The following is a 25,552-nucleotide window of genomic DNA, read 5'->3' as shown; positions in this document are numbered from 1 at the left end:
TCCTAACCCCGGCTCCTCCACCCACGGTCCTTCCACCAGTGTCAGCCAAGCCTGGCCGTGGCCCCCTTTCACGAAACAACCCCCATTACCAGCCTGGGTGAAGGATAACGGGGGAACTGCTGCACCCCCCACCCCGCTCCTCCCCAGCTCTAGCTCCAGAAGTTCATTGTCTTTACTCCTGGCGGTTTTGGGTGTTTTCCAAGAGGACCCAAGGCTCCTGAGTAGCATTTTGTTTCATCTGTCAATGGGTGACGGTTGTGAAATTGGCACATGAGCCGCCGAGGAGCGAGAAGGGGGCCTGCCAGGTGTCTGTGCACCCCTTTTAGTGCCAGACCTGCAGCCCCTAATTGTACAGACGCCGAGCTTCGCAATCTGCCCCAGGCTTGCAGCAGAGACCTTACCAGACACCCTGTAGTGACGAGTACGGCGAGACCAGCGCCGGGGAGCCTTGTATGTGTGATGCACCTGCTGCCCGTTGGCACGGAGCCCTCCCTGGCTCCCAATGGTGCTGAAATCCCCTCGGCAGCACCCACCAGCCAGCCAGGCTGGCGCTGGCCCCATGCACAGTGATGGCCACAGCTGGCACAGCTCCGAGTTTTCTCCTTGGGTTGCTTTGACATTTCGCGGCACTGAAAAGCGTAAAAAAGCGTCATTTCAGGGCACCAAAAATACTGAGCGTTTTTGTTTGTTTTTTTCCCTCCTTTTCAAAGTGTGTGGGCGGGAGGGGGCTGGTTTGCTTGGCTTAAACGGGGCAAATCAAAGCGATTCACTGGCGTTTTGTGGGGTTGGGGTTTTTCTTTTTCACCCAACCCATCTGGCAAAACCCACCCGAATTCCGTGGTTGCCAAATCTGCATTTTTGCAGCTGAAAGCGTTCTCGGTGCCGACGCTCACGCATGTAGCCGAGGCGGGTACGAGACGATGCCAGCACGCTAAGCTGTCATTTCAACCCCCACCCATTCCCAAGGGCCCGGGCACACCTGCCTACTCTGCCCTTTTCTGCTTTGAACATTGCTCGTTGCATTGAGTGGAAGGGTAGCAATCGGCCCATAAAATCCAGCTCCTGGGAGAGCTCTGGGTGGGGAGGGGATGGGGCACCGGGCCAAGGGGCGCTGGCTCTTCCAACCGCCTGTCCTCTGGCCCAGTGAACGAGCTGCGTGGCACAATCCTGCAGGCTGAGCAAACAGCAGTGAAGACGAAAGGCCATCGGGTTCGCTGCCTGGGGGACACCCTCCTTCCAAGGTGACACCGTGCGACCTGGGGCTGAACTTCCTCGGGCGTGGGCAAGGCCTGGGCTGGCGGGATGCAGCTTAGCGGCACCATCCCGTCGGCCCCCCGGTGCGGGGGGAGGCGCGGCCCGTGCCCTTGGAAGAGACGCTGACCTGTGCCAGCCTGCGTGAACGGGCTCAACGTCACCCAGGGCCCTGGTCTTCTCCCCTCCTCCCCCACGTGGCCACAGGGCAGCAGCGCTGGGAGTCCGGACACCTGAGTTCTATTCGTGCCTTGGGCAAGTCACACCTCTCGGTGCCTCAGTTTCCCCTCCCCTTCGCTAATTATTCAGACTGGATGTGCAATGGGGCCTGAAGCTCACCTGCTACCGTAATACACCTAATAAGCACTACACTCGTAACCCCAAACCTGACCCCCGCCTCTCACTCTGGGTCTTTGCGGCACCCGGCCCAATGAAGCCCCGTTGTGGGAAGGGCGGGTTCCAGGTGCTGCCATAACACCAGTGCCGATGCCCGTAAGAACATCACCCCCTGGGGACCTGGCACAGGACGGCTGGGGTTCCTGGCTCCCAGCCTTGTGCTCAGCCTGCCCCGGTCTGAGCAGAGCGTGCACATCCCAGCGCAACTCCAGGGACCTGGCTCTGGGGGGGAGCAGGCAGGGCCCGGGATCCGGCCTCCTGGTAACCACAGACTCTGAAACACCGACGTCACAGCCTCCCTCGTGCACAGGGTGCGGCCGCACCAGAGTCGAGGGGCCCGGCCACAATGCTTAGCAATGAGGAAGCCAGTCCCTCCCCTGCCTGCTGCCCCCCCCTGCCCCCCAGCACAGCTGGGCCAAAGGCACCGGTCCATGGGGCCCACTGTTTGCTTTCTGCCACGTTGAGCCAGCCGCCCACGGTCAGGCAGGGACGCTCCCCTCGTCAGCAAACACAGCCCCGGGCCGGCACCCATCTGTCATCTGGGCACGGCTCTTTGGAGAGCTGCACCTCCTGGGGGAAAGGGCACAGGGAGACGCCCAGCCCTCCCACCCCGTATCCTACAGCACGTCCCCTCTGCTCCCCCCAGACCCAAATCGCCTGCCTTGTGCCAGCACCCCAGATCCAATCCAGGTCACCGCTACCCGTGTGCTGGCTCCAATGATGGCTGGGCCTTCGCCGCCGGCTGGCCGTGCCGCCCAGCGCCCAGCCCTCTGCCTTCCCTAAGCTGCCAGTGCCCCCGACTCGGGGATCAGCTGCTCTCACGCTGGGGGAGAAACGTGGGCACGGAGAGGGAAAGGGATCGGCTCAAAGCAGGGCTGCCAATTTTAGCTGGACGTATTCCTGGAGGGCTGGTCACATGACTGACAACATTAACGGTGAATCTTTTAATTCCTGGAGAGTCCAGGACACTCCTGAAAGGTTGGAAACCCCCTAAGCCAAGGGGGAAGGCGGCAGCGTCCCGCCCAGCGCCACCTCTTGCAGCTAAGCTGTCAGCCCCAGGGTTGGGTCAATGGAAAATCTGTGAGCAAGGAGTGTGGCAGAGCTGGGGAGAGAACCCAGGCGTCCTGGCTCCCAGCCCCCCCCGCTCTAACCACTAGACCCCACTCCCCTCCCAGAGCTGGGGAGAGAACCCAGGAATCCTGCTCCCAGCCCGCCCCCGCTCTATCCACTAGACCCCACTCCCTGTGATTCTGGCTGATGTACATTCAGGCACTAACAGTAACGCAGGTTCTACATTACAGGCCTGTTTGGTATTTGTCGTGATGGGTCCCGGTCAGCCCAGCAGCGCTCTTGCCTTTCCTGCACCCTAAGCGGGATGTGGGTGTGAATTTAATCCCCACCCCACTCTGCAGGGGCGCAGCGCCCAGCCACCACAAAGGGGGTGTCACCAGGAGCTCGAAGGGAAACCGACTGGCCCAGCGCTATGGTCACAAAGCGCATGTGACACTGGACGGGGTCGCTGCTCTAAGCACGTTGTGGGGTGAGCCACTCCAGAATAGAACCCAGGAGTCCTGGTTCCAGCCCCCCATCCTGCTTTAACCACTAGTCCCCACTCCCCTCCCAGAGCCAGGGATGGGACCCAGGAGTCTGGACTCTCATCCCCTTTTGCCTTAACCCACTGTACCCCCACCTCCTACCAGACTAGGAATAGGACCCAGGAGTCCTGCCTCCCAGCCCTCCCCCTCCCCAGCTTCAACCACTAGATCATCATCAGTTTGGCTTTGCCATTTCCACTGGCAATGGGGATTTTCCACTGAGCTGGGCGCGGCCGGGCAGGAGGGTGACACCTCTACTGGGCCGGTGGGCGGAGGTTGGCCGAGTGGCATGGCTGCCCCGCCTCCCAGTCCAGTCCTATAAACCCCCTGCCCTCTGCCTGCTCCGTTCCCTGTGCCCCGTCCTGCCCATTCGCTGCACAGAGAGACTCCCCCAGCGCCCCGATGGCCTACATGCCTGCACCCGGCTACCAGCCCGTCTACAACCCGGTAAGTGTCACACACCCACACACCCCGGGCATTGCTCTCAAACCCATGGGAGTTGGGCACCTAAAGACTTGTGCTCTCCATTACGCCCGGCACAAATCCAGTGGCAGCTCCACAGCAGCAGATTTACACCCGGCTGGCCCCTGGATGGACGGTGGCTGCCGATAGCCAGCAAGCCAGCCCTCCCGCTCGGCTAGCTCCAGCCGACCCCCCCGGCCCTGTAATGCATGGCTGGGCCTCAGGGGCGCCTGGCTGGCGACGCTGGAAAGTTCCCAGTCCGGCTGGCGGCGAGCAGGGGCCTGATTCTGCTCCCCCGCTCAGAGATGACGCCCCTCGTCTGGCACTCTGGTTAGTTGCCGGCCCCATCTCGTGGGGGGGTCAGTTACACCACGCGAAGATCCCCCAAGCTGATGTGTAACTTACACCCCACGCCGAGATGCCGACAGAGCGCGGCCGGCGTCGGTTCCTGCCCGAGAGCCGATGCTGCCATGGCAAAAACAAACAGAGGGGCTGGAGTTTATGCCAGCCACCGTGGGGATGAGGACGCTGGGGCAGACGACCTGCAGTGTGGGGCTGGGGTGGGAACGTCTTAGCCTCCCCCCCCAGGGAAATGCTGCTCAGCTCACCAAAACACAGAGATCCCCGCAGCCTGCCCACGGCCGCCGGCTCCGCTCGGCTCCCGTCCCCGCCAGCCAGTCGGCTTTTACCCCCGGACCTGGGGGAGCCGCTCCGGAAGGCACCTGGCTAAGGGCCCAGGGGCGAGGGGGGTTAGGGTGGGGCGCAGGCCGGGGGGGTGGGGAACCCGCCCAATCCCCTGCGTGTTTCTCGGCTCCAGCGATACCAGCCCAGCCGGAGCCCTGGGCGGTCCCACCCCGCTCACCTGTGGGGATGGGATCAATTAATAATTAACGCACGGTCCCTGGCGGCTCCTTTCCCCGAGGATCCCAAAGGGAGGTACAGACGCCCGCTAACTAGAATCAGCCTCGGGAAAGGCCGGGGTTGCAGGCTGGGGGCTGTCTCCTCGCAGGTGGTTTAGGGTGGGGGGTTGCTGCCAGCCAAGGAGCACCAGACTCCTCCTGCAAAGCGATCAGTTTCCCCAGCCCCTGCTGCGGCCTAGAGCCCCAGCTTGGTTCCCGAAGGGCTCCTGGCCAGATCCCAGCCCCAGGGGAGCAACTCGGGGAGAGGCGAGGCTGGAGGGCAGCGGGGGGATCCCCAGGCATCGCTAAAGGGGGTGGGGTGGGGAACTGGCACCCACTCTGTGTGTCTACGGGGTCGGGGGTGTCACCGGTCAATTCCCCCCTCAGCATCGTCTCTCTCTCTCTCTCTCCATCTCTCAGCCCCTCCCTCATGCCACCCCCATCGCTGGGGGGCTGCGGCCCGGGATGTCCATCTATGTCCAGGGCACGGTGCCCCATCACACCAAGCGGTAACACGTCGGGCAGGGGGGGAAAGGAGGGGGACAGCTGGGCTCATGTGGGGCGCGGCGGCTGGTTAAAGAGGGTTCCCTCCCCTGGTGCTGGGATGCAGCCACCTCTGGGGTGGGGCGTGGGGGCTGGTTATACAGGGATCACTCGCCTGGTGCTGAGATGCAGCCGCCTCTGGGGTGGAAGGTGTTTAACAGCCACACAGCCCAGGCGTTTGGGACACAGTACGGCGCAGAGTCATGCAGCGGAGGGGATCGCGGGAGGCAGATTGGTCCAGTTTGGCCAGGCCGCGGCATAAACCACTGCGGGATGTTTAACGAGGGTGACGACCTTGGGCTTGTGGCTGATTAAAACAGAGAAACAGGAACCTGCCGCCCGAGCCTGGAGCCCCGGGCGCGGGGAGGGACTGTGGGGCAAAGGACCGGAGCTCCCAGCCGAGCAGGGGGCGGGACGGGGTGAAAGGGGAGCTGCATCAGGGAGCGCAGCGCGTACACCTGACACACCCCTACGCCAGGGGATATGGGGGGGCAGGGGGGAGGTGTAGCACCTCCCAAACCAAAGCCATTGTCATGGCAACGCCAGAAAGTCACCCCCAGGCCCGATCGCTGCTCAGAGCTGCTGCGGGCTAGTTAGATCTGGCTACCGGCCCCTGGTTGGGGGCATTCGCCTCACAACGCCACGTCATTCCCTCTTTTTTGGGGGGAGGGGTCCCTGGACCCCCTCCCTGCTGCGACTGCCCCTCCTTCACAAGAGAGTGAGCTCCTCCCCTCATGGGAACAAGAACTCAGCCCCCCTCATTCCCGGGCCCTGGCCTCCTCCCACACAGCTCTGCCAGTGCCCTTCATTCCCGATCCCCAGCCCCCTGGACCCCCCCCCACACCCAGGTCTGCTGGTGCCCCTCAATCCCGACCCGCAGTCCCTGCTATCCCAGCCCCTGGCCTCCCCACACACAGTTCTGCCAGTGCCCTTCATTCCCGATCCCCAGCCCCCTGGACCCCCCCCCACACCCAGGTCTGCTGGTGCCCCTCAATCCCGACCCACAGTCCCTGCTATCCCAGCCCCTGGCCTCCTCACACACAGTTCTGCCAGTGCCCCTTATTCCTGGCCCCCGGTGCCCACCCACAGCTCTGCCAGTGACCCTCATGCCCAACCCACAGCCCCTGCTATCCCAGCCCCAGGCTCCCCCCACACAGTTCTGCTGGTGCCCCTCAATCCCGACCCGCAGCCATTTCTATCCAGCACCCATGAACGAATTCTCCCTCTGCAGTATAGGGCCTATGACACACAGATCAGCAGCCCTGAGTCCACCCAGGAGGGGTCAGCGGTGCAGCTAGATGGCTAGAAACCTGAATTTCCAGCTGCAATTTTCCCGCTCTGGCCTTTACCCCCCCACCCCCAGCAGGTATTGATAGCGAGGGACCAGATCCCGCTCCTGTCTCCGCCCCCTCCCCAACACAGCCGGGGCCTGGGCCAGACTCCCCCAGCCCCCTGCAGCTCGCTCACCCCCCCCCTCCCCTGCACCCCAGGTTCCGCGTGAATTTCTCCTGTGGCCCAGAGAAGGGGGCCGACATCGCCCTGCACTTCAACCCCCGCTTCGACAGCGGGGACAAGATTGTCTTCAACAGCTTCCAGCACGGCAAGTGGGCCAAGGAGGAGCACAAGCACGAGATGCCCTTCCACAGGGGGCAGCACTTCGAGATGGTCTTCAGCATCACCCCCGAGAGCTACCGGGTAGGGAGGGTATTGGGGGAGGGGCATGAGGGATATTGGGGGGGTTGCGGGGGGCAGGTGGGGGCCACAAAGGATATGGGGGGCAGGTGGAGGCACAAGGGATGTGGGGGAGCCTGCTGGGGGCCACAAGGGATATGGGGGGCTGTGGGAGGCAGGTGGGGGCACAAGGGATACGGGGGGGGCTGTGGATGGACATATTCTGCATTGGGGGGCAGAGGGATAATGCCCCATTGAAGAGCTCCCCCATCTGGGCAGGGGAAATATGGGGGGTGGGGAGCAACCCATGGGGAGGGCGGGCCCCACTGGATCAAGAGGATGGGGTGGCGATACCCCGTCTGCAATTGAATGCTCCAGGCCAGTGGGCTGGGGGCTGCTCCCCAATGGCCTGGGAAAAGGGGTGGGGGGTGACACCCCTCTCCCCCCATCTGGGTGGGGTCTTTGAAAGGGGGAATTGTCCCCCCCCAAACATCCCAACACCTGCTCTCTAACATGGGGGGCCAGGAGGCCTCACCCCCAATTTCCTGCCACCCTCCAAGTCTGGCACCCCCTGCCTGCTCCGCGAGGGTGGGGTAGGGGGGGCCAGATCCTGACGCTGCCTGTCTCCCGCCCCAGGTCACGGTGAACGGGGCCCCCTGCTACGAGTTCCGGCACCGCATCCCGCCCGAGCGCGTGCAGGTCGTCGACGTGGACGGGGACCTCGAGCTGCAGTCGCTCAACGTCATGGGAGGGGGCATGATGGGGGGCGGGGTGAGTGACCGGGGGGTGCACAGGCGGGCGGTGGAGATGCGGGACTGGGACGCTGACGCACAGCGCCGGCCCCGCAGCCAAACCGCCAACGCGTGGGTTGGTTCAGGGAAAAAGCTGAGAGCTTGGATGGTAGGAGAGCTGGGGATAGAACCCAGGAGTCCTGGCTCACAGCCCCTCTGCTCTAACCACTAAATCCCACTCCCTCCCAGAGCTGGGGACAGAACCCAGGCGTCCTGGCTCCCAGACCCCCCTGCTCTAACCACTAGACCCCACTCCTCTCCCAGAGCTGGGGAGAGAACCCAGGAGTCCTGGCTCACAGCCCCTCTGCTCTAACCACTAGATCCCGCTCCCTCCCAGAGCTGGGGACAGAACCCAGGCGTCCTGGCTCCCAGACCCCCCCCTGCTCTAACCACTAGACCCCACTCCTCTCCCAGAGCTGGGGAGAGAACCCAGGAGTCCTGTCTCCAAGCCCCTCTGCTCTAACCACTAGATCCTGCTCCCTCCCAGAGCTGGGGACAGAACCCAGGCGTCCTGGCTCCCAGATCCCCCCTGCTCTAACCACTAGACCCCGCTCCCCTCCCCGAGCTCGGAGAGAACCCAGGAGTCCTGGCTCCCAGCCCCCCCACTCTAACCACTAGAGCCTGCTCCCCCACCAGAGCTGGGGAGAGAACCCAGGAGTCCGGGATTGACAATACCTCTCCCCTCTCTGGGCCCAGTGTCACATGTGTTTCCTTCCTGCAGGGGATGTATTACCCGCAGCCCGGGATGCTTGTAAGTACCCAGGAGACCCACATGCCCGGGGCTGGGGGAGATGCCAGTTCAGGGTGGGCAACTCAGGGGCACCCAGCCCATTACTGCAGCTACACCCCACCCCACAAGCCACCCGGGCTTTGCTGGGCCCCCTGCTGCAGTGTGACGAGCCCAGAGGGCATGGGGGGGGGGGAGTCCTGCAGGGGGTCCTTCCCCCCCCCACACACAAAGAGTCATGGGGCCCTTCCCTCTGTCTTAGCAGCCACTTCCCCTGGGGAGCAGAGATCCCATGGGCCCCTCTAGCCGGGATCCCGGGACCCACTCCTCCCTGGATCAGCCCCACGGCCTCAGCTCGCCCGGGCTTCTCGGAGAGCCATTCCAACCCTGCAGCCTCAGCCCCTGTAACCCCCCTTATATTGTCTCCGTCTCGCAGGGCATGCAGCCGAATATGCCGCCGCCAGCCATAAGCCTGCCGGTAAGTACACTGCGGCCCGGGAAGGAGGAAATCCCCTGATAAACACCCTCGTATTCCTGAGCCCTGTTTGTAAAGCTCAGCGCCGAGATGCAGCCACCTCTGGGGCGGGGCGGCTGCTTATACGGAGATCACCTCACCCACTCTTGAAATGCAGCCGCCTCTAGGGTGGAACGTGGCAGCTGATTGTATGGGGAATCCGTCACCCAGTGCCAAGATGCAGCCGCCACTGGGGCATGGCACAGCAGCTGTTTATACAGGGATCATGTCCCCCATGACTGAAATGCAGCCACTTCTAGGATGGAAGGTGACAGCTGATTGTAGAGGGAATCCTCACCCAGTACTGAGATGCGACCACCTCTGGGGTGGGGTGCAGCTACCATTGAACAGCTGCACTGCAGTTCTACACAGCAGTTTAAGACAGGAAGTGGAGGCGAATTCTGTATCCAACTCGAAACTGCTGGGCTAGGAGAGGATTTTAGCTAAGGAAAGGCCAGATATTTCCTGGAAAACTAGAGAGGAGCCATCAGGTGACGGCCAGTTCTGTGGGCCGGAGGGACAGAGACACCCCCAGGGCCTTAGGGCGGGAGGGTTGGGCCACACCACGGCTGGCCAGATTAATAACTCCTGGATTTCTCTGCCCCACAGATGATGACTGGCCCCGCTGCCTTTAACCCGGTAAGCGCAGCAGACTTGGGGTTCGCTCTGCCCTTTCGCTCCCGCAGTGAAGCCACCTTACGCTTTCTCCCTCAACTCCTCCCCATAGCCCCGGAGGGCAGCCACCTCTGGGGTGGAACGTGCCAGGTGGCCAAGAGCCACGCTGAACGAAGCTGGTAGCAGGACCTCCCCTCCCCCCACCCGCCTCTGCCCCGCTCCCTGGAGCACAGCACCTCCTAGCACTGCACTGCTAAGCCCCCTCCCTGCAACACATCGGAGACGCTTCTAGACAAGACAGTTCTAGCCGGGGGGTCTCCATTCTCTTGCAGCAAGTTCCCTATGTGGCTAACTTCCCAGGCGGGCTGACGTCCAAGAAGACGGTGGTGGTGAAAGGACTCGTCCCGCAGGGCGCTAAGAGGTATGCAGCCACGGCACTGTCTTCAGCAGGGGAAACTGAGGCACCAGCAGGGGGGAAGTGACTTCCCCTCCCCCCCCAGTCTCATGGTGAATCAGCATAGAGCTGGGGATAGAAGCCAGGACTCCTGGCTCCCAGCCCCTCCCCCCCGCTCCAACCACTAGACCCCACTCCCCTCCCAGAGCTGAGGATAGAAGCCAGGAGTCCTGGCTCCCAGCACCCCCCCTTGCTCTAACCACTAGCCCCACTCCCTTCCCAGAGCTGGGGCTAGAAGCCAGGAGTCCCGGCTCCCAGCCCCCCTGCTCCAACCACTAGACCCCACTCCCCTCCCAGAGCTGGGGATAGTCCTGGCTCCCAGCCCTGTGCTCCAGCCCTCAGGCCGTGCTTTCTAGCCCAGACTTGGCTTCTCCCAGCCAAGTGCAATGGCCCTGTGTATCTGGCTACAGGGTTGTATGTCCAGCCCCACCCCCCTCCCCCAAAGCCACACCCCACTCAAGAGCAGATGACACCCCCCCACACACACACACAATCCCCCCCACCCCCCAGCCTCACCGGTTCTCTGCCTCTCCAGCTTCTGCATCAACTTCAAGATGGGCCACTCCAAGGATATCGCCCTGCACATTAACCCCCGCCTGAACGAGAGGGTGGTGGTCCGGAACAGCCTCCTGAACGGGAACTGGGGCTCCGAGGAGCGAGAGCTGCCTCACAACCCCTTCCAGCCTGGCCAGTACTTCGATGTGAGTAAACGGCTCGTCTGTGTGGCATACGCCCTATACTGCTAGCCGCTAATGGGGATTCTCCCTTCGCTCAAGCCCAGGGTCTTCTGGAGCAGTGTGCGCGCACGCTCATGCAGTCTGCTGCCCTCTGCTGGATGGCATAAGAACTGCAAGTCTGTGTGTCGTTGCCCCTATATAGCTAGCAGCTAATGGGTATTCTCTGTTAACTTAAGTCCTGGGGCATTTGGAAGAGGAGGGGGAGGTAGGGGTATGTGTGCGTAATAGGTAACTGCTGCCCTCTGCTGGATGGAATCCAAACTGCTCGTATGTGTATCATATGCCCTATACTGCTAACAGTTAATGTGGATTCTCCTTTAGCTCAAACTCAGGTTCTTCTAGAGCAGAGAACGAGTGAGAGAATGTTCACCCTCTGCTGGATGGCATCAGAACTGTGTGCCTGTGTGTCATAGCCCCTATACAGTTAGCAGCTAATGGGGATTCTCTGGCAGCACGGTCTCCACTAGGCCATGCTGCCTGGTCCCATAAGGGATCAGCTCCTTCGCGGCTGTCCAGGGTGGGTCCTTCTCACGGCCGCTCTCCCCCCACAGCTCTCCATCCGCTGCGGGAACGGACGTTTCAAGGTCTTCGCCAATGGGCAGCCGCTCTTCGACTACAACCACCGTTTCCGCGAGTTCCAGCGGATCGACACGCTGGAGATCAACGGCGATGTGGTCCTGTCCTACGTCCAGTTCTGAGCCCGGCCCCACCGCCCCGCGGGGGAGGGACGCACAACGCTGCCCTCCCGCCCCCGGCTGGCATCGCAGACCCAATAAACTACTCTGCTTCTCTCAGTGATGCTGCCGGGTGGACTGCCTTCCCCTCCTCACGCCGCCCGCTGCTGGGTGGAATCGGAGCCGCTTCCCTGTGTGTCATAGACCCTGCCCTGCTCACAGCTGCTGGGGACTCTCCTCCAGGTGGAACCAAGTTTGAGGCCCGCGCAGGGATGGTTGTGATGGCCTAGAGATGTTCTAATGATCCTCTGACCCCTCCCTTTCCCAGGCCGCCCACTAAGACCCTGGCAAACATCACCAAATTAAGCCTCCCAGTCTCCCCCCGACCCCTCCTCCAGTGCCAGGAAACCCCCCCCATGCCCCACAGCCCCCACTGCAACCCTCCCCCTTGCCAGAAGCCCCCCCACCTGCTCACTCCCTGCACAGCTGACCTGAGCCACCCTACAGCCAAGCCCTACAAACCCCATCCCCAGCCGGCAACCTCATGGTCCCCACAGCCTGCCCCCCCATTTTAGGAGCCTGCAGCCCTGCACTCACCGCCTGCTCTGCAGCGCTTCTCAGGAGCCGAGCAGAACCGTCCCCAGCCGGGGTCCGCCAACGGGGGGGGGACAAGGACGTTCTGCTCCTCTGGGAGCACAGACCAAAAGTCCCCCCGCCCCCGGGTTGCTGCAGCTCTGGGGCCCAACACTCAGCTCTGGGGGGCTGCAGGCCGCTGGGCCCTGTCACCTCATCAGGAGGCCGGGGTGGGGGCAGGGAAGGGAGCTGGCCTGGTTGTACTTGGTTCTTACCTTGGTTCGGCCCAGTCCCTCGGGGTCTCACTGGCACTGGCTGAGCACCGGGCAATCTGCCTGCTCAAGCCACACGCCCCCCCAGCCGCTGGGGCAGGATCCTCCTCCTCCAGCTCGGAGCTTGGGCAAGGTTACACAGGGAGTCAATGGCAAAACCATCAGTGGAACCCAGGAGTCCTGGCTCCCAGCCTCCCCCATCTCTAACCACAAGACCCCACTCCCCTCCCAGAGCTGGGGAGAGAATCCAGGAGTCCTGGCTCCCAGCCCCCTGTTCTAACCACTAGACCCCACTCCCCTCCCAGAGCTGGGGAGAGAACCCAGGAGTCCTGGCTCCCAGCCTCCCCCATCTCTAACCACTAGACCCCACTCCCCTCCCAGAGCTGGGGAGAGAACCCAGGAGTCCTGGCTCCCAACCTTTGTCCTATTCCTCCAGCCCACGCGACCTCTTGGGTTTTTTCATCTTAACCCTTTGCTGGCTGCTGCCCAGACACCAAGGCAGGACCAGCGGGAATCCAGAGTCTAAGCTCCATTTTGCACCCGACACTCACAGGCAGGAATGTAGTTTCCTTGTGGGGTGAGCAGGGCAGGGCTCGGGGCGGCCTTCAGCCCCACCACACTCTTCCCACCACCTGCCAACCCCAGTCCCCATGGCCTGCCCCACCCAGTACCAGAACCGCCCCATGCGCCGCCTCCCCCAGCTTCCTCCCTGCTGCCCGTTGCACCCCAGCTGCTGGAGAGGGGGGGGGGGTCGCACGTGCTGGGGCGCAGGCCACTGGAGGGCGGCGGGTCAGCAAACCAGCCCCCCCCCAACCACCCCAGTCTTGGGTCTGCCATAAACCGCCTGGCCACTGGGCTGACTCAAGATGGAGCTGGCATAGCGGGCTGGCAAGATTTGGGCAGCTCCGCCCCGACATGCAAATTAATGCTCATTAGCATCTTAAATCATCGGCATGGCACCGTGCATTTCTGCTGACGGCAGGCTGGGGCCTAGGGCTGCTGGGCTCTGCAGAGATTATCCCCCGGGATACCCGAGCACCCTGGGAGTCATTTTGAAGGGTGAGGGAGGGTCCCGTTCACACCCACGCCCAGCCCAGAGCGACGCCTTCCAAAGGGCATCGGGAAATGTCCTGCACAAACTCCCCCCACCAGGAGCCATCCCCAACCTCCAGCTTCGAAAATCTGGCTTGCAAGCCGCAGTCACGTCCGGGGGGCTCTGTGACCCTGCGTCCTGAGGGGCAGGAGACACTTGAGGATGTCTGGGCAGGTCTCTGAAATTCTTAGCAAAGGCCGGTTCCCAGGACTCAGCGGGCACGTGACATGATCCGAACAGCCGGCCCTCCCCGCCCCGTGCTGACGCTGAGCTCCGACGCTGTCCCTGGAAATCAGGCCCTGCCGCATGAGGGTTATTCACCCTCTCCACAGAGCCCTGGATGAGGTGTCCCTGCCTCACCACAGCAGGGGACTGAGCCAGGGATAGCCGGGGGACAAGGGTTATGACTAGACGATCCCGAGAGCGGATTTGCTACCGGCACATCGGGACTAGGGAGCAGCATCTCTGCCAATCAGGCCCCGCGTGTGCCGTGTGAAGAAGCAGGGGACCCCCCACATCATCCCCACCCTGAAATGCAGCCACCTCTGGGGAGGTGCGTTGCAGCCAGGTGCACAGCCGTGGGAGAATGGGAAATCCAGATCGAGGATGCAGGGACAAATCCATCTCTTCGGAAAGGAGCCCCAGGGGCGCTTTGATGCCTAGGCTGAGCTGGTGGCATTTGAAGTCCCTGTGGGGACAGCCACACACCGCAACGCCCCTGGGGCTCAGGTTGTGGGTCGGAGCCAGAGGATCAGGCAAAGCTGAGCGGAGCAGCTCAGTTCTCATCAGACACTTGAGTGGAGAGGGTGGCCCAGGGAGCTACCGCAGACAGACAGACCGAAACATCACTGAGAATTGGGCCCATCAGGCCTGTTAGGAGATCCCTGATTTGGGCCTTTTCACCCATCAGCCAACACACGGGTGCCCGCTAGTGCCTGTTTGATAACAGACACGGCCAACGGCTCCAGGAGCGGCGCCTTTGAGCAGTTTGGTTGTTAATTAACATCTTGTCCCGTTGGATACTGACCGTTCTTCCCACCTCTCTGGCCGACTGGGCTCCTCTCTGCCGCTGAGTCTTCCCTTCTCCCGACTTTCTTTCTTTCCTCCACTGAAATCTCCACAGGCCGCCCCCGCCCATCACCTCCCACCGCTGCCGGTGACGACTTGAGGAGTGTGTCTCTATTGCTGTCGCAAAGTTGTTATATGAAATCGTCCCCTCATGGAGTAACTCGGTGTGGCTATGGACACCACCATTTGCGGACACGGGCTGAAGCGCCTACCAGACACGGGACAATGGAGAATCATTAACCATAACGACCGTACTCTGACCAAACAACGGGCATGCCAAGGAGGACGGCTAAATAAAGTCATTAAATACCTGTACGATTTATTCATGACAGAGGAATCAAGGCGAACTATTCATACAGCTGTATAACCACCACGCCTCACTAGAAAGAGACACGTCGTGCAATTAATACATTGCTACATAAAGCTGATTAAACAACCACACAAAGGTCACAAGGTATTAGCGAGCGAGAGAGAAACAATAACAATAGCGCTAGCTCTGTACTGGAGGGAACCTTTCAGAGATGATCATGGAATCAGAATTCCAGGCTTGGAAGGGACCTCAGGGGGTATCTAGTTCAACCCCCTGCTCAAAGCAGGACCAATTCCCAACTAAATCTTCCCAGCCAGGGCTTTGTCAAGCCTGACCTTAAAAACCTCTCAGGATAGAGATACCGCCACCTCCTTAGGGAACCCATTCCAGTGCTTCACCACCCTCCTGGTGAAATAGTGTTTCCTAATATCCAACCTAGACCTCCCCCACTGCAACTTGAGACCATTGTTCCTTGTTCTGTCATCTGCCACCACTGAGAACAGCCGAGCTCCATCCTCTTTGGAACCCCCTTCAGGTAGTTGAAGGCTGCTATCAAATCCCCCCTCATTCTTCTCTTCTGCAGACTAAATAACCCCAGTTCCCTCAGCCTCTCCTCATAAGTCATGTGTTCCAGCCCCCTGATCATTTTCGTTGCCCTCCGCTGGACTCTCTCCAATTTGTCCACATCCTTTCTGTAGTGGGGGGAACAAAACTGGAGGCAATACTCCAGGTGTGACCTCACCAGTGCCGAATAGAAGGAAATAATCACTTCCCTCGATCTGCTGGCAGTGCTCCTACTAATGCAGCCCAATATGCCGTTGGCATTCTTGGCAACAAGGGCACAATGCTGACTCATATCCAGCTTCTCATCCACTGTTATCCCCAGGTCCTTTTCTGCAGAACTGCTGCTTAGCCAGTCGATCCCCAGCCTGTAGCAGTGCAGGGGATTCTTCCCTCCTAAGTGCAGGACTCTGCACTTGTCCTTGTTGAACCTCATCAGGTTTCTTTTGGCCCAATCCGCCAATTTGTCTAGATCCCTCTGGATCCTTTCCCTGCCCTCCGGCCTATCTACCTCGCCCTCCAGTTTAGTGTCATCTGCAACCTTGCTGAGGGTGCAATTCATCCCATCATCCAAATCATGAATAAAGATGTTAAACAAGACCGGCCCCAGGACCGAACCCTGGGAGACTCCGCTTGATACCGGCTGCCAACCAGCCGTTGATCACTACCCGTTGAGCCCGACGATCTAGCCAGCTTTCTATCCATGTTATAGTCCATTCATCCAGCCCATACGTCTTTAACTTGCTGGCAAGAATACTGTGGGAGACCATATCAAAAGTGTTGCTAAAGTCAAGATACATCACGTCCACCGCTTTCCCCATATCCACAGAGCCAGTGATCTCATCATAGAAGGCAATCAGGTTGGTCAGGCATGACTTGCCCTTGGTGAATCCATGTTGACTTTTCCTGATCACCTTCCTCTCCTCCAAGTGCTTCAAAATTGATTCCTTGAGGACCTGCTCCATGATTTTTCCAGGGACTGAGGTGAGGCTGACTGGCCTGTAGTTCCCCGGATTCTCCTTCTTCCCTTTTTTAAAGATGGGCACTACCTTAGCCTTTTTCCAACTGTCCGGGACCTCCCCCGATCGCCAGGAGTTTTCAAAGATAAATGGCCAGCGGCTCTGCAATCTCAAGAAAGTTGTAAAACAGCAAGAACGGAAAAAAGGCTGATTCCCCGCAGACTGTTACTGGCCAAATGGCAGAAATCCCCTTGGCTGACCTGTTCTTTAACCATGGTGCTTCCTGGGGAATCAAAGGCCATAGACTATTAAAATGCATCACACTTCCTGGACTCAACCGGAGCACAACCCTTCAGTGATGCATCCGTTCTTCAGACCGAATTCCCCTCTCTTTCCCCGAGTCGCTCTGAACACAGCACTTTACTGAAGCATTTTAAAACGTCAGGTTGAGCTAAACACCAATCAAACGGTGCATGCCTGTCAATTGCTTTATCAGGCTGTTTTCAAAAGCTGGGTCAGTTTCGCAGCCAGCCTGATTACTTTTTAATTCCCTCCCAGGAACCAAACTTCCTCTTTCTACATAACGACGTCACCGTTTGTCTTTAAAAAATGCTAGACAGATCCAATGCCTAACTTTGCTACCAATTATTCCATGTGCTCAAAGTACCGTATTTCTTCATGGCCTTTTCTATTGATTAGTAATTAGCGCCTATTGGCTTTAGCTGTAAAGAGGCCTTTTAAGTTAAGCCCCGTAACACCTGTTTGCAGGCTGTCACTAGTAAAGTGTGAAGGTTTTGGGGGCAGGACAGTAATCCCCTTCATTTATAATAAAAAGTTTCAGAAGACAAGCTCTACTTCTGTGACTGCATGGAGGAGAGAGATCAAAACAGCCCCCTCCAACCCTGGTATCTGAAGACACATGTCCCCCAAGGACCTTTTCTCCTTTCCTCTAAGACACAGCTTTAGCAAAATAATATTTCATCAGAGGATTAAAATGAAAGACAAGGAGAACAGAAAGAAAGCGTTTCCGAGCTATACGGTCCCAACCGTTAAAAAACAACATACAATGTTTTTACCTTGGATCTGTACCTTACATTAGGGGTTTTCAACCTTTTTGTCACTTGCGAACCCCTAAAGTATTTCAGATGGAGGTGGAAATCTTAGATGCAGTCTGCAAACCTCAGGGGCCCATGGATCACAGGCTGAAAACCACTTACACCCTAGAGAGGCCAAGAACAGGAACTTGCAAGATTTCCTTCCCATCCGCAATTAAATACTTAGCATTTTTCCAGCAGAGAGACAGGCCTTTGCTAGACCTCATGCTTAGCAAAATTTGGCCAGAACAAACACATCGTTCGGCCAAAACAAACACATAGTATGCAAATTCCCCTGTAGAACCCCCCCGCCCACTGCTAGCAATGTAGGGGCTATGACACACGGTCATGCGGCGCTGAGTCCAATCTGACAAATGCCAGCGCATGACAACGTTTTTGGTAACACCAATGCAAAGATCTCTGATGCAATCCCGGGCAGAACGTGCAGGCAAGACAACGCTTCCGGGAAGGACCAGCCCCACCTCTCAGGGGCCGGCCCAGCACCGTACATAAGGTGCTGCCGCTAACCTGGGCTCTCCATCCCCTGCACTGCGGAGGGTGGATGGTGGCACAGCAATGGCTCTAATTCCAGACAGGCCGGTGAGTTCCGGGCTCCCCTTGAGTCGCCTTTTCCTCTCCTGCTGCTGCCCCATACCTGAGATGGGAAATGAAGCGACAGAAAGCCAGGGGGGCACCACCAGGGCAGATCTGGGACGTGCCCGGGGCGGCTGTCTGCCTGGACGTGCCGGGGCGTTCAGCAGCTGGGCGCTGGAGGGCTTGGCAGCTGGCAAGTGGGGATTGGGAAGTGAATTGGCTCGGTAATGTGGAGCCGGGGTGGTGGTGGAGCGGTTAGATCAGAGGGTGTCACAGCCGGAGCAGCTGCACTGGGGTTTGGGATTAGTAGTTTTGTGTCTGGTTATACGTGTAGAGGCACGTAGGCCTGCAGACAGAGGCAGCTGCATATAGACACCGCCTGTTCCAAAACCCAGAGGGGCAACGTGCACACACAGACCCACAGACCCACACACACATACTACACACACACAAAATCCTTTACACACACACACATACACACAGACACCCCCCCCCCACAATCCTGTACACACACACACAGGCAAAATCCCCGCCCCACACACAGACACCCCCCACAGTCTCCTCCACACACACACACTCCTCTACACACACATACACAATCCCCCAACACACACAGATCCCCCCACACACACAGTCCCCTCCACACACACACACACACACACACTCACAATCCCCTCCCCCCCACAAAATCCCCCCGATCTCCCCCACAATCCTCTACACACACACACACACACACACATACACAGAGACACCCACCCCAATCCCCTACACACACACACACCCCCCACACAGAACCATCTCCTCAGACACACACTCGCAGAAGCTCCCCTAGAAAATGATCTGACGGCCCCAAACGCAGGCTCCTTCAGTTCAACCCAAGGGGTCGCTCCCTGCTGCAAAGCGAGGTCCTGGATTTGGTGCTGGGCAGCGCCCGGAGGGGAGCAGCTGCTGAGGGGGGGTCTCTCCAGGGGGCTATCCCTAGGGTGGCTGGATGAGAGCAGCTGTGCGGCTGTGATGGGGGGACAGCACCCCTCTGCCCCTGGGAGACGGGCCGGTCCAAAGCTAGATAGAAGGAGGGGACATGAGGAGGGATGGTTGGACAGCCAAGCTACAGGGAGTCTCCGAGCAGGAAGTGGGAGCCCGAGACTGGGATTTCCCCATCTCTCTTCCCAGGGCCCTGGTCCCACCCGGCCCGGGCGTGGCTCTCACCCAGCAGTTTCTCTGTCTCTCAGACCATCCCGTACAGCACTGCCATCCCGGGAGGACTCCGTCCGCACACCTGGGTGAAGATGAAGGGCTCGGTGCCGGAGACGAGCGCAGGGTGAGCGACCAGCACGTCCGTACACGGGGATTCCCCTTCGTTCCCGGGTAGGGAGAGGGGATGCCCCCCAAGGCAGCGAGACTCCCTCAGCCCTCCGGTGCCGTGTGAGCTCCCTCTCTGTGCACTCCCCAGAGACAGCGCCTCTCCCCACACGCGGGATAGAGCACCCCACCCAGAGCAGATGGGAGCAACCTGGCTGGAAGGAGAGGAGCTCCGGGGTTCCCTTCCTGGCTCTCGTCCCCAGCTCAGTCTCCAGCCCCCAGGACCTTTGCAAAACCAAGGGTATGTCTTCACTACGAAATCAGGTCGATTTTACAGACGTCGATTTTTTAGAATTCGATTTCTAGTGCGTATGTCCACACCGAGCGCGTTAAGTCGGCGGAGTGCGTCCTCACTACCGTGACTAGCATCGACTTACGGAGCGGTGCACTGTGGGTAGCTATCCCACAGTTCCCGCAGTCTCCGCTGCCCCTTGGAATTCTGGGTTAAGCTCCCAGTGCCTGATGGGGCAAAAACTTTGTCGCGGGTGGTTTTGGGTACATGTTGTCAGCCCCTCCGTGAAAGCAATGGCAGACAATCGTTTTGCGCCTTTTTTCCGGGGTCCCGTCCGCCGGACCCACTCAGCCCGCTGCCTGCCTGGATGATCGGAACGCCAGGCAGGCAGCCGGCTGAGCGGGGCCGGCGGTTGGAGCCCCAGACCGGCTGAGTGGCTCAACCCGCTGCCGGACTGGGGCTCCGTCCGCCGGCTCCTGCCAGCCAGGGTCCCAGTCAGCCCCGCTCAGCTGGCAGACCTCGGTGAGGTCGATCGGGGGTGCCTGGACAGACATGGCTGTCCTCCTCTTAGAGCACCGAATGGGAGTGACCCCAGGTCCTTCTCTTCTTTAAGTTTCTTCTCATGGAGATTTGGTCCTGCCTGGAATATCACGCGAGCTGGAGGCTTCTGCCTCAGGCTGCTCTCCCAGTCGGCAGCACCGCACGGTCTCGCCTGCCCCTTGCTCCCATGGCTCATGAAGCCTGGACGGTAGTAAGGAGCAGTTCAACTGGTGGAATGACAAATCCAGAACGAGATTGCACGCTATGGGCCACGTTAAGGTTATTGCAGAGTCCTAGATAGAATTTAGTCCCTATAAAAGGCTTCATGAGAATTTCCCCCCCACCCGCCCCTAGCAAAAATGTTAATTTATCAGAGCTGCTGAAAGGGAAAGGAACCCGGGACTGTAACTGAGAGAGCTTCTGTATTATTTAATTCATAACTGATATAATTCAAAGTAAAATTTCACAGCGCGGTCTGTTCGAAGACTAAAACTCCAGGACGGGAGTCAGAAAACGGAACAGTGACCTGTTTCTGCCCGGTTTCAAACCAGGGATGTTTTGCATGTTAGGTGAACATGGTCACCATGACACTAAGGGGCTTTTGCATATTAGGTGAATGTGATGATCACTACACTACGGGGCTTCTCTTTTTTTGCCACAGACTTTGCTTAATGCACAGGAATGTTTTCTCTAGCTACAGAAGCTCCCTAATGCAATGTCTATATCTACGGCCTTCCTGCTCACAAAGCAGTCCTGCCCCCGCCCAAGGCTGGCACAGCGCGGGGTGCATGTGACACAGCGACCTGGCTGGGGCAGGATTGCTGGCGAGGCATGATACTTTTGCCGTTAAGCAAACACAGCAGTTCTTTCCTGGCCTCTGCCACTGACTGCCTCCAGGCATTACGCTGTGCCCTATCAGTGCGGGAGGACTGCATGAGCTCGGAAAACATGTCATTGCGAGTGTGGTTTTTTCGCCTTCTAATCTGCGATAACCTCAGGGGCGGAGATGATAGGGGGAGCGTAGAAACATTCTGCGGGGACTGCATGGTCACCTGTGCTGCTGAGTTCGCCACCCTGGCCAACCAGGAAATGAAATTAAAAAGTTCCCGGGGCTTTTCCTGTGTACCTGGCTAGTGCATCAGAGTTCAAAGCGCTGTCCAGAGCGGTCACAATGGAGCACTCTGGAGGCCAACACCGTCGAATTGCGTCCACACTACCCCAAATTCGACCTGGCGATGTTGATTTCAGCGCTAATCCCCTCGTCGGGGAGAAGTACAGAAATCGATTTTAAGAGCCCTTTAAGTCGACAAAAAATGGCTTCATCGTGTGGACGGGTGCAGGGTTAAATCGATCGAATGCTGCTAAATTCGACCTAAACGCGTAAGTGTAGATCAGGGCCAAGGTGTGCCAGGGCCAGGGTTGGTTACAGCTGCTCAGCCCACGGCGCGGGCGGGAGGCGGGAGGCTCCCTAATGCCGGACACTGGGCCGGGAGCGCAGTCCCTGAAGCTGGCTCCCGGCTCAGCCAGTGCCGTCTCCACTCCAGCTTCCGGGTGAAGTTCATCTACGGTCAGTACGAAGGGGCCAATGTGGCCTTGCTTTTCCACCCCCGCTTTGAGGGCTCCCCCGACATCGTCTTCAACAGCTTGGTGGAGAGGAAGTGGGGCCCGGAGGAGCGGAAGGAAAACAGCCCCCTCCGCCGAGGGAAGAGTTTCACGCTGACGTTCACCACCACCGCCAAGGCGTACGAGGTAGGCCGGGCTTGGGGAGGGGGGGACGCCCCTTCTCCATCAGGGCCCTGGGGGACGCCCTACTTCGGCCATCAGGAGGGTCCGGACTGCGCCCGGCTGGGTCAGCGAAAGCTGCAACGTCACCGCCCCGGGTGGGGCGTAGTGCAGTGAACTGTCCCCTTATCGTAGGCAAAGCTCCCGGCTCATTGGACCGAACCTTCCCTGGCTCCCTGCAGCCAGGGGGAGCGCGGGCTCAGTGGGACGTGACCCATGCCCCTGTGGTTGCTGGACCCTGTGGGGAACGGGCCCAGCTTTACAAACATCCAACGAGCCCCAGACATAGTCCCCAGCCCAGCCCCTGCTGCCCTGGAAGGACGTCCCAGTTAGGGTGACCAGACGTCCCGATTTTATAGGGACAATCCTGATTTTTGGGTCTTTTTCTTATATAGGCTCCTATTACCCCCCGCCCCCATCCCGATTTTTCACACTTGCTGTCTGATCACCCTAGTCCCAGTCCAGTGGGCTGGGACCTCTGCTCTCTCGTCTGACGCTGCCCGTTCCCTTCCAGGTGACGGTGAACGAGCGTCATCGCTACGAGTTCCGGCACCGCCTCCCGCCGGAGCACGTGCGCTTCCTGGAGGTGGACGGCGACGTGACGCTGGAGGCCGTCAGCTGGGAAGGGGGCGGCAGTTACTGGAACCGCCTCACGGCGCTGCCCGGTTGTGGGGCCTCCCGCGTGTATTAGACGGCGCAGCCTTTGGTGCCGGCGGCACCACCCCCCATGGACCCGCCCGCAAGCAGGCGGCAAACACCGAGGCCGCTGAGCTGGACAATGTGCAGAAAGCCACCGTGGCGAGGGCCTGATCCCCGCAGTCCCTGAGTTGATCCTCACCACCTGCTGGAGAAGGAGGGACTGTTCTCCCCACCGTACGGAGCGGGGAGATTATCAACAGCGCACATAGGAGTCAGCTGCCCAGTGACTTTCACTAGGCGCCATCGGAAAACCTTCCCGGGGGAAACAGCAGCCACATCTTCCTGGGCTCAGCACCCTGCTTGTGGCTGGATTCCCCACACAGCCCAGCTCCCGCGTAGGCCTCGCTCTAAGTCAGGCAGAGATTTGGTGCTGTGGAAGTAGGGAAAAAATTAACAAGGATTTAAAGGGGATTTTAATGCACATTAATTTAATGCAGGCTCCAGTGGTGCAATGGGTTAGTGCCCAGTACTTACAGAGCAGGGCTGAATGGAGTCATGCTGAGGTTGTGAGTTCAAACCTCACCTACAGCACTAAGGCTAGTTAGTTAGCAAAAGTCAAGCTACTAGCTATCAAAGGTTAGGCCAGCTGTATTTTTAATGACGTAAGACTTGTAGAAGCGAGGATGGTGTAAGGCAAGAGGAAAAAAACTGTAAAAAGTTATTACAACCTTGCAACTAATAACTAAATATGTAGACTGGTGTTTTTTAAAAGTAAGAAAAATAAATAGCGGGATGGCTTATGTATAAACAAAATGCAGTTGTTGCTTATTATTGTTTGTAATAAAGGTATAAATGCTTGCTGTAATTGTTTACTAGTTGAGAGACTTGTTTAGGACTGGGGTGACTATGTGTTTTAAACTAAAGCCAAAAAAATTTATCACTGTTCATAATAACATTTGCTAAAAAAGTAAAAAACACAAAACTATCCTAACAAAACACCTACTTTTAATAATAGCTGTGTGTATATTAAAACCACCACTTATATACTAAATATAATGTCTTGTGCTTTATAACCAAAACTATATAACAACCCCATTATATTATTACTATAAAAAGATTATTGTTTGTAGTGTTATTAGTTAGCTTTAAATTATGTTATTGTTGTTATTGTAAAAAATATAATAATAATAATACCTTTCATGTCCATGCTAATCATGCATTGTAATTTCATCCAATAAAAAACCCTAAAATTAAAACATCTAATATAAAATCTAAGATCCATAATTTAGTACAAATAAAAATATCTGTTGTACTAAAAGTACAAATAGGGGGAGTGTGGAAGTAGGGAAACAATTAACAAGGATTTAAAGGGGATTTTAATGCATGTCAGTCAGTTAGCAAAAGTTAAGCTAATAATTAGCAAAAGTTAGGCCAGCTGTAACCCTAATGACGTAAGACTTGTAGAAGCGAGGATGGTGTAAGGCAAGAGGAAAAAAACTGAGTAAAAAGTTATTACGACCTTGCAACTAATAACCAAATATGTAGACTGGTGTCTCCTAAAAGTAAGAAAAATAAAATAGCAGGATGGCTTATGTATAAACAAAATGCAGTTGTTGCTCATTATTGTCTGTATTATTGCTAGTTATTGTCTGTAACAAAGGTATAAAGGCTTGCTGTAATTGTTTACCAGTTGAGAGACCTGTCCAGGACTGGGACGACCCTGTGTCCTAGGGCATTCCCTCCCTCTATTGTAATTACTAGAGAAAGAATAAAGTATTTAATTTTGCTGCACCCAAACGAAAAAGCGAAAACTGAGTTTTTCTCCGACAGTGCCAAAGCCGCTTGAGAATCTGGCAGGGTTGCCATGGAAGCGTGGAAGTCCGGCCTCGCTTCTGGGTGCTGAGTTGGGCTCTTGTGAAGGTTTGGCCTCACATGACTTGCCCGAGACCATCGGGGGAGCTTGGAGCAGAGCTGGGATTGAACTCACGGTCTCTAGCAGCCTCAGCGTGAGCATCGCTGGGCATATCAGTGACTAAGGTGGTCGCTTGAAGGTGCAGGGGTGTTACCTGCAAACCCGCTGTCATGTCACCTTCCAAAATCACACAACGTGCTTTGTCTAGCACAGAGCTTCTCAACCTTTTTCTTTCGAAGGCCTCCCCCCAACATGTTATAAAAACTCCATAGCTCGCCTGTGCCACAACTGGTTTTCTCCAGATCCAGTTACTCCTGGGAGAATTCTGTGCCAAACAATTAAAAATTCTGCACACAATATTTGGAAATTCTGCATATTTGATTTGTCAGAATAACACAATATAATCATGCCAGTTTCAATTAGTTTGGTAATTTATTTCAAAATAGCTGTCAGCAAGCGTGTCTGTAACTACACTGAGCAGAAAAAGAAGATGCTGGTAATATTTGTTGACAACTGGATTCCTTACTAGGCATATTAAAACAGAACGTTGAGTACGTCATTTCCTGCACCTGTCAGAAGCAGCGCAAAGGCTTGGGGGAGTCGGGGTAATGGAGGAGCTCAGGGAATTGGTCCTGCTTTGAGCAGGGAGTTGGACTAGAGACCTCCTGAGATCCCTTCCAACCCTGATATTCTATAAGAGGGAAGGAGCCTGGGAGTGAACCTGGTGGGTGTTGGTGTGAGTGGGAGAAGGTGGGTTTTTTTTGTGGGGGGGTTAGGAAGTTGGGGAGCATTCCCCATGCAGACCCTGGCTGACCCCAAGCCTCTCCCGTTCAGTCAGACACGTCGGCCCCTGTCCCCGCGCCCCCCCATCCCCATGTGTCCCTGCAGCCCCCTGCCCCTCATCCCCGGGCTCAATGCTGTTACCTCACTAGCGCCTGAGCCCATGCGCCAGTCTGTCCCTGCACTAGCCATTCTGAGTCCCAGTCTGTGACCCCCAGCATCCCTGGGTGCCCCACTCTGTCCTAACCCTGGCTCCGCGGGCAGGTGCTGTGATGACCTGCTGCTCCTGGGGGGATTCTCCAGCACCAGGAAGGCACAGAATTCCCCCCGCCCCCTGCATGAAATACATTCTGGCCAAGAAAAACAACAAGGAGCCCGGTGGCACCTTAAAGACTAACAGATTTTTTGGGGCATAGGTTTTTGTGGGTAAAAAACCCACTTCTTCGATGGTT

The 25,552-nt window shown here is 57.8% G+C and overlaps 1 protein-coding gene and 1 long non-coding RNA gene across 2 annotated transcripts; one reads left to right on the top strand and one right to left on the bottom strand.

Annotated features, from left to right (window-relative positions):
- Positions 1 to 220: 220 nt before the first annotated feature.
- Positions 221 to 14,528, bottom strand: LOC123350290. The gene is made up of 3 exons (XR_006573743.1): positions 14,295 to 14,528; positions 12,178 to 12,297; positions 221 to 629 (listed from the first exon to the last, which is right to left on the bottom strand). It is a non-coding gene; the product is annotated as an uncharacterized LOC123350290 (long non-coding RNA).
- LGALS4 (galectin 4) lies at positions 3,562 to 11,442 on the top strand. Its single transcript, XM_044988785.1, has 10 exons — positions 3,562 to 3,689; positions 5,024 to 5,112; positions 6,637 to 6,841; positions 7,454 to 7,588; positions 8,330 to 8,359; positions 8,772 to 8,813; positions 9,459 to 9,488; positions 9,797 to 9,885; positions 10,454 to 10,619; positions 11,207 to 11,442. The coding sequence occupies exons 1-10, from the start codon at positions 3,645 to 3,647 to the stop codon at positions 11,351 to 11,353; spliced, it is 978 nt and encodes a 325-aa protein (XP_044844720.1). The 5' UTR covers positions 3,562 to 3,644; the 3' UTR covers positions 11,354 to 11,442.
- Positions 14,529 to 25,552: the final 11,024 nt, after the last annotated feature.

The sequence above is a fragment of the Mauremys mutica genome, chromosome 15 (assembly GCF_020497125.1).
Source record: "Mauremys mutica isolate MM-2020 ecotype Southern chromosome 15, ASM2049712v1, whole genome shotgun sequence".
Lineage (NCBI taxonomy): Eukaryota > Metazoa > Chordata > Testudines > Geoemydidae > Mauremys > Mauremys mutica.
The sequence above is the reverse complement of the archived record's forward strand: the minus strand, read 5'-3'. Positions and strand labels throughout refer to the sequence as shown.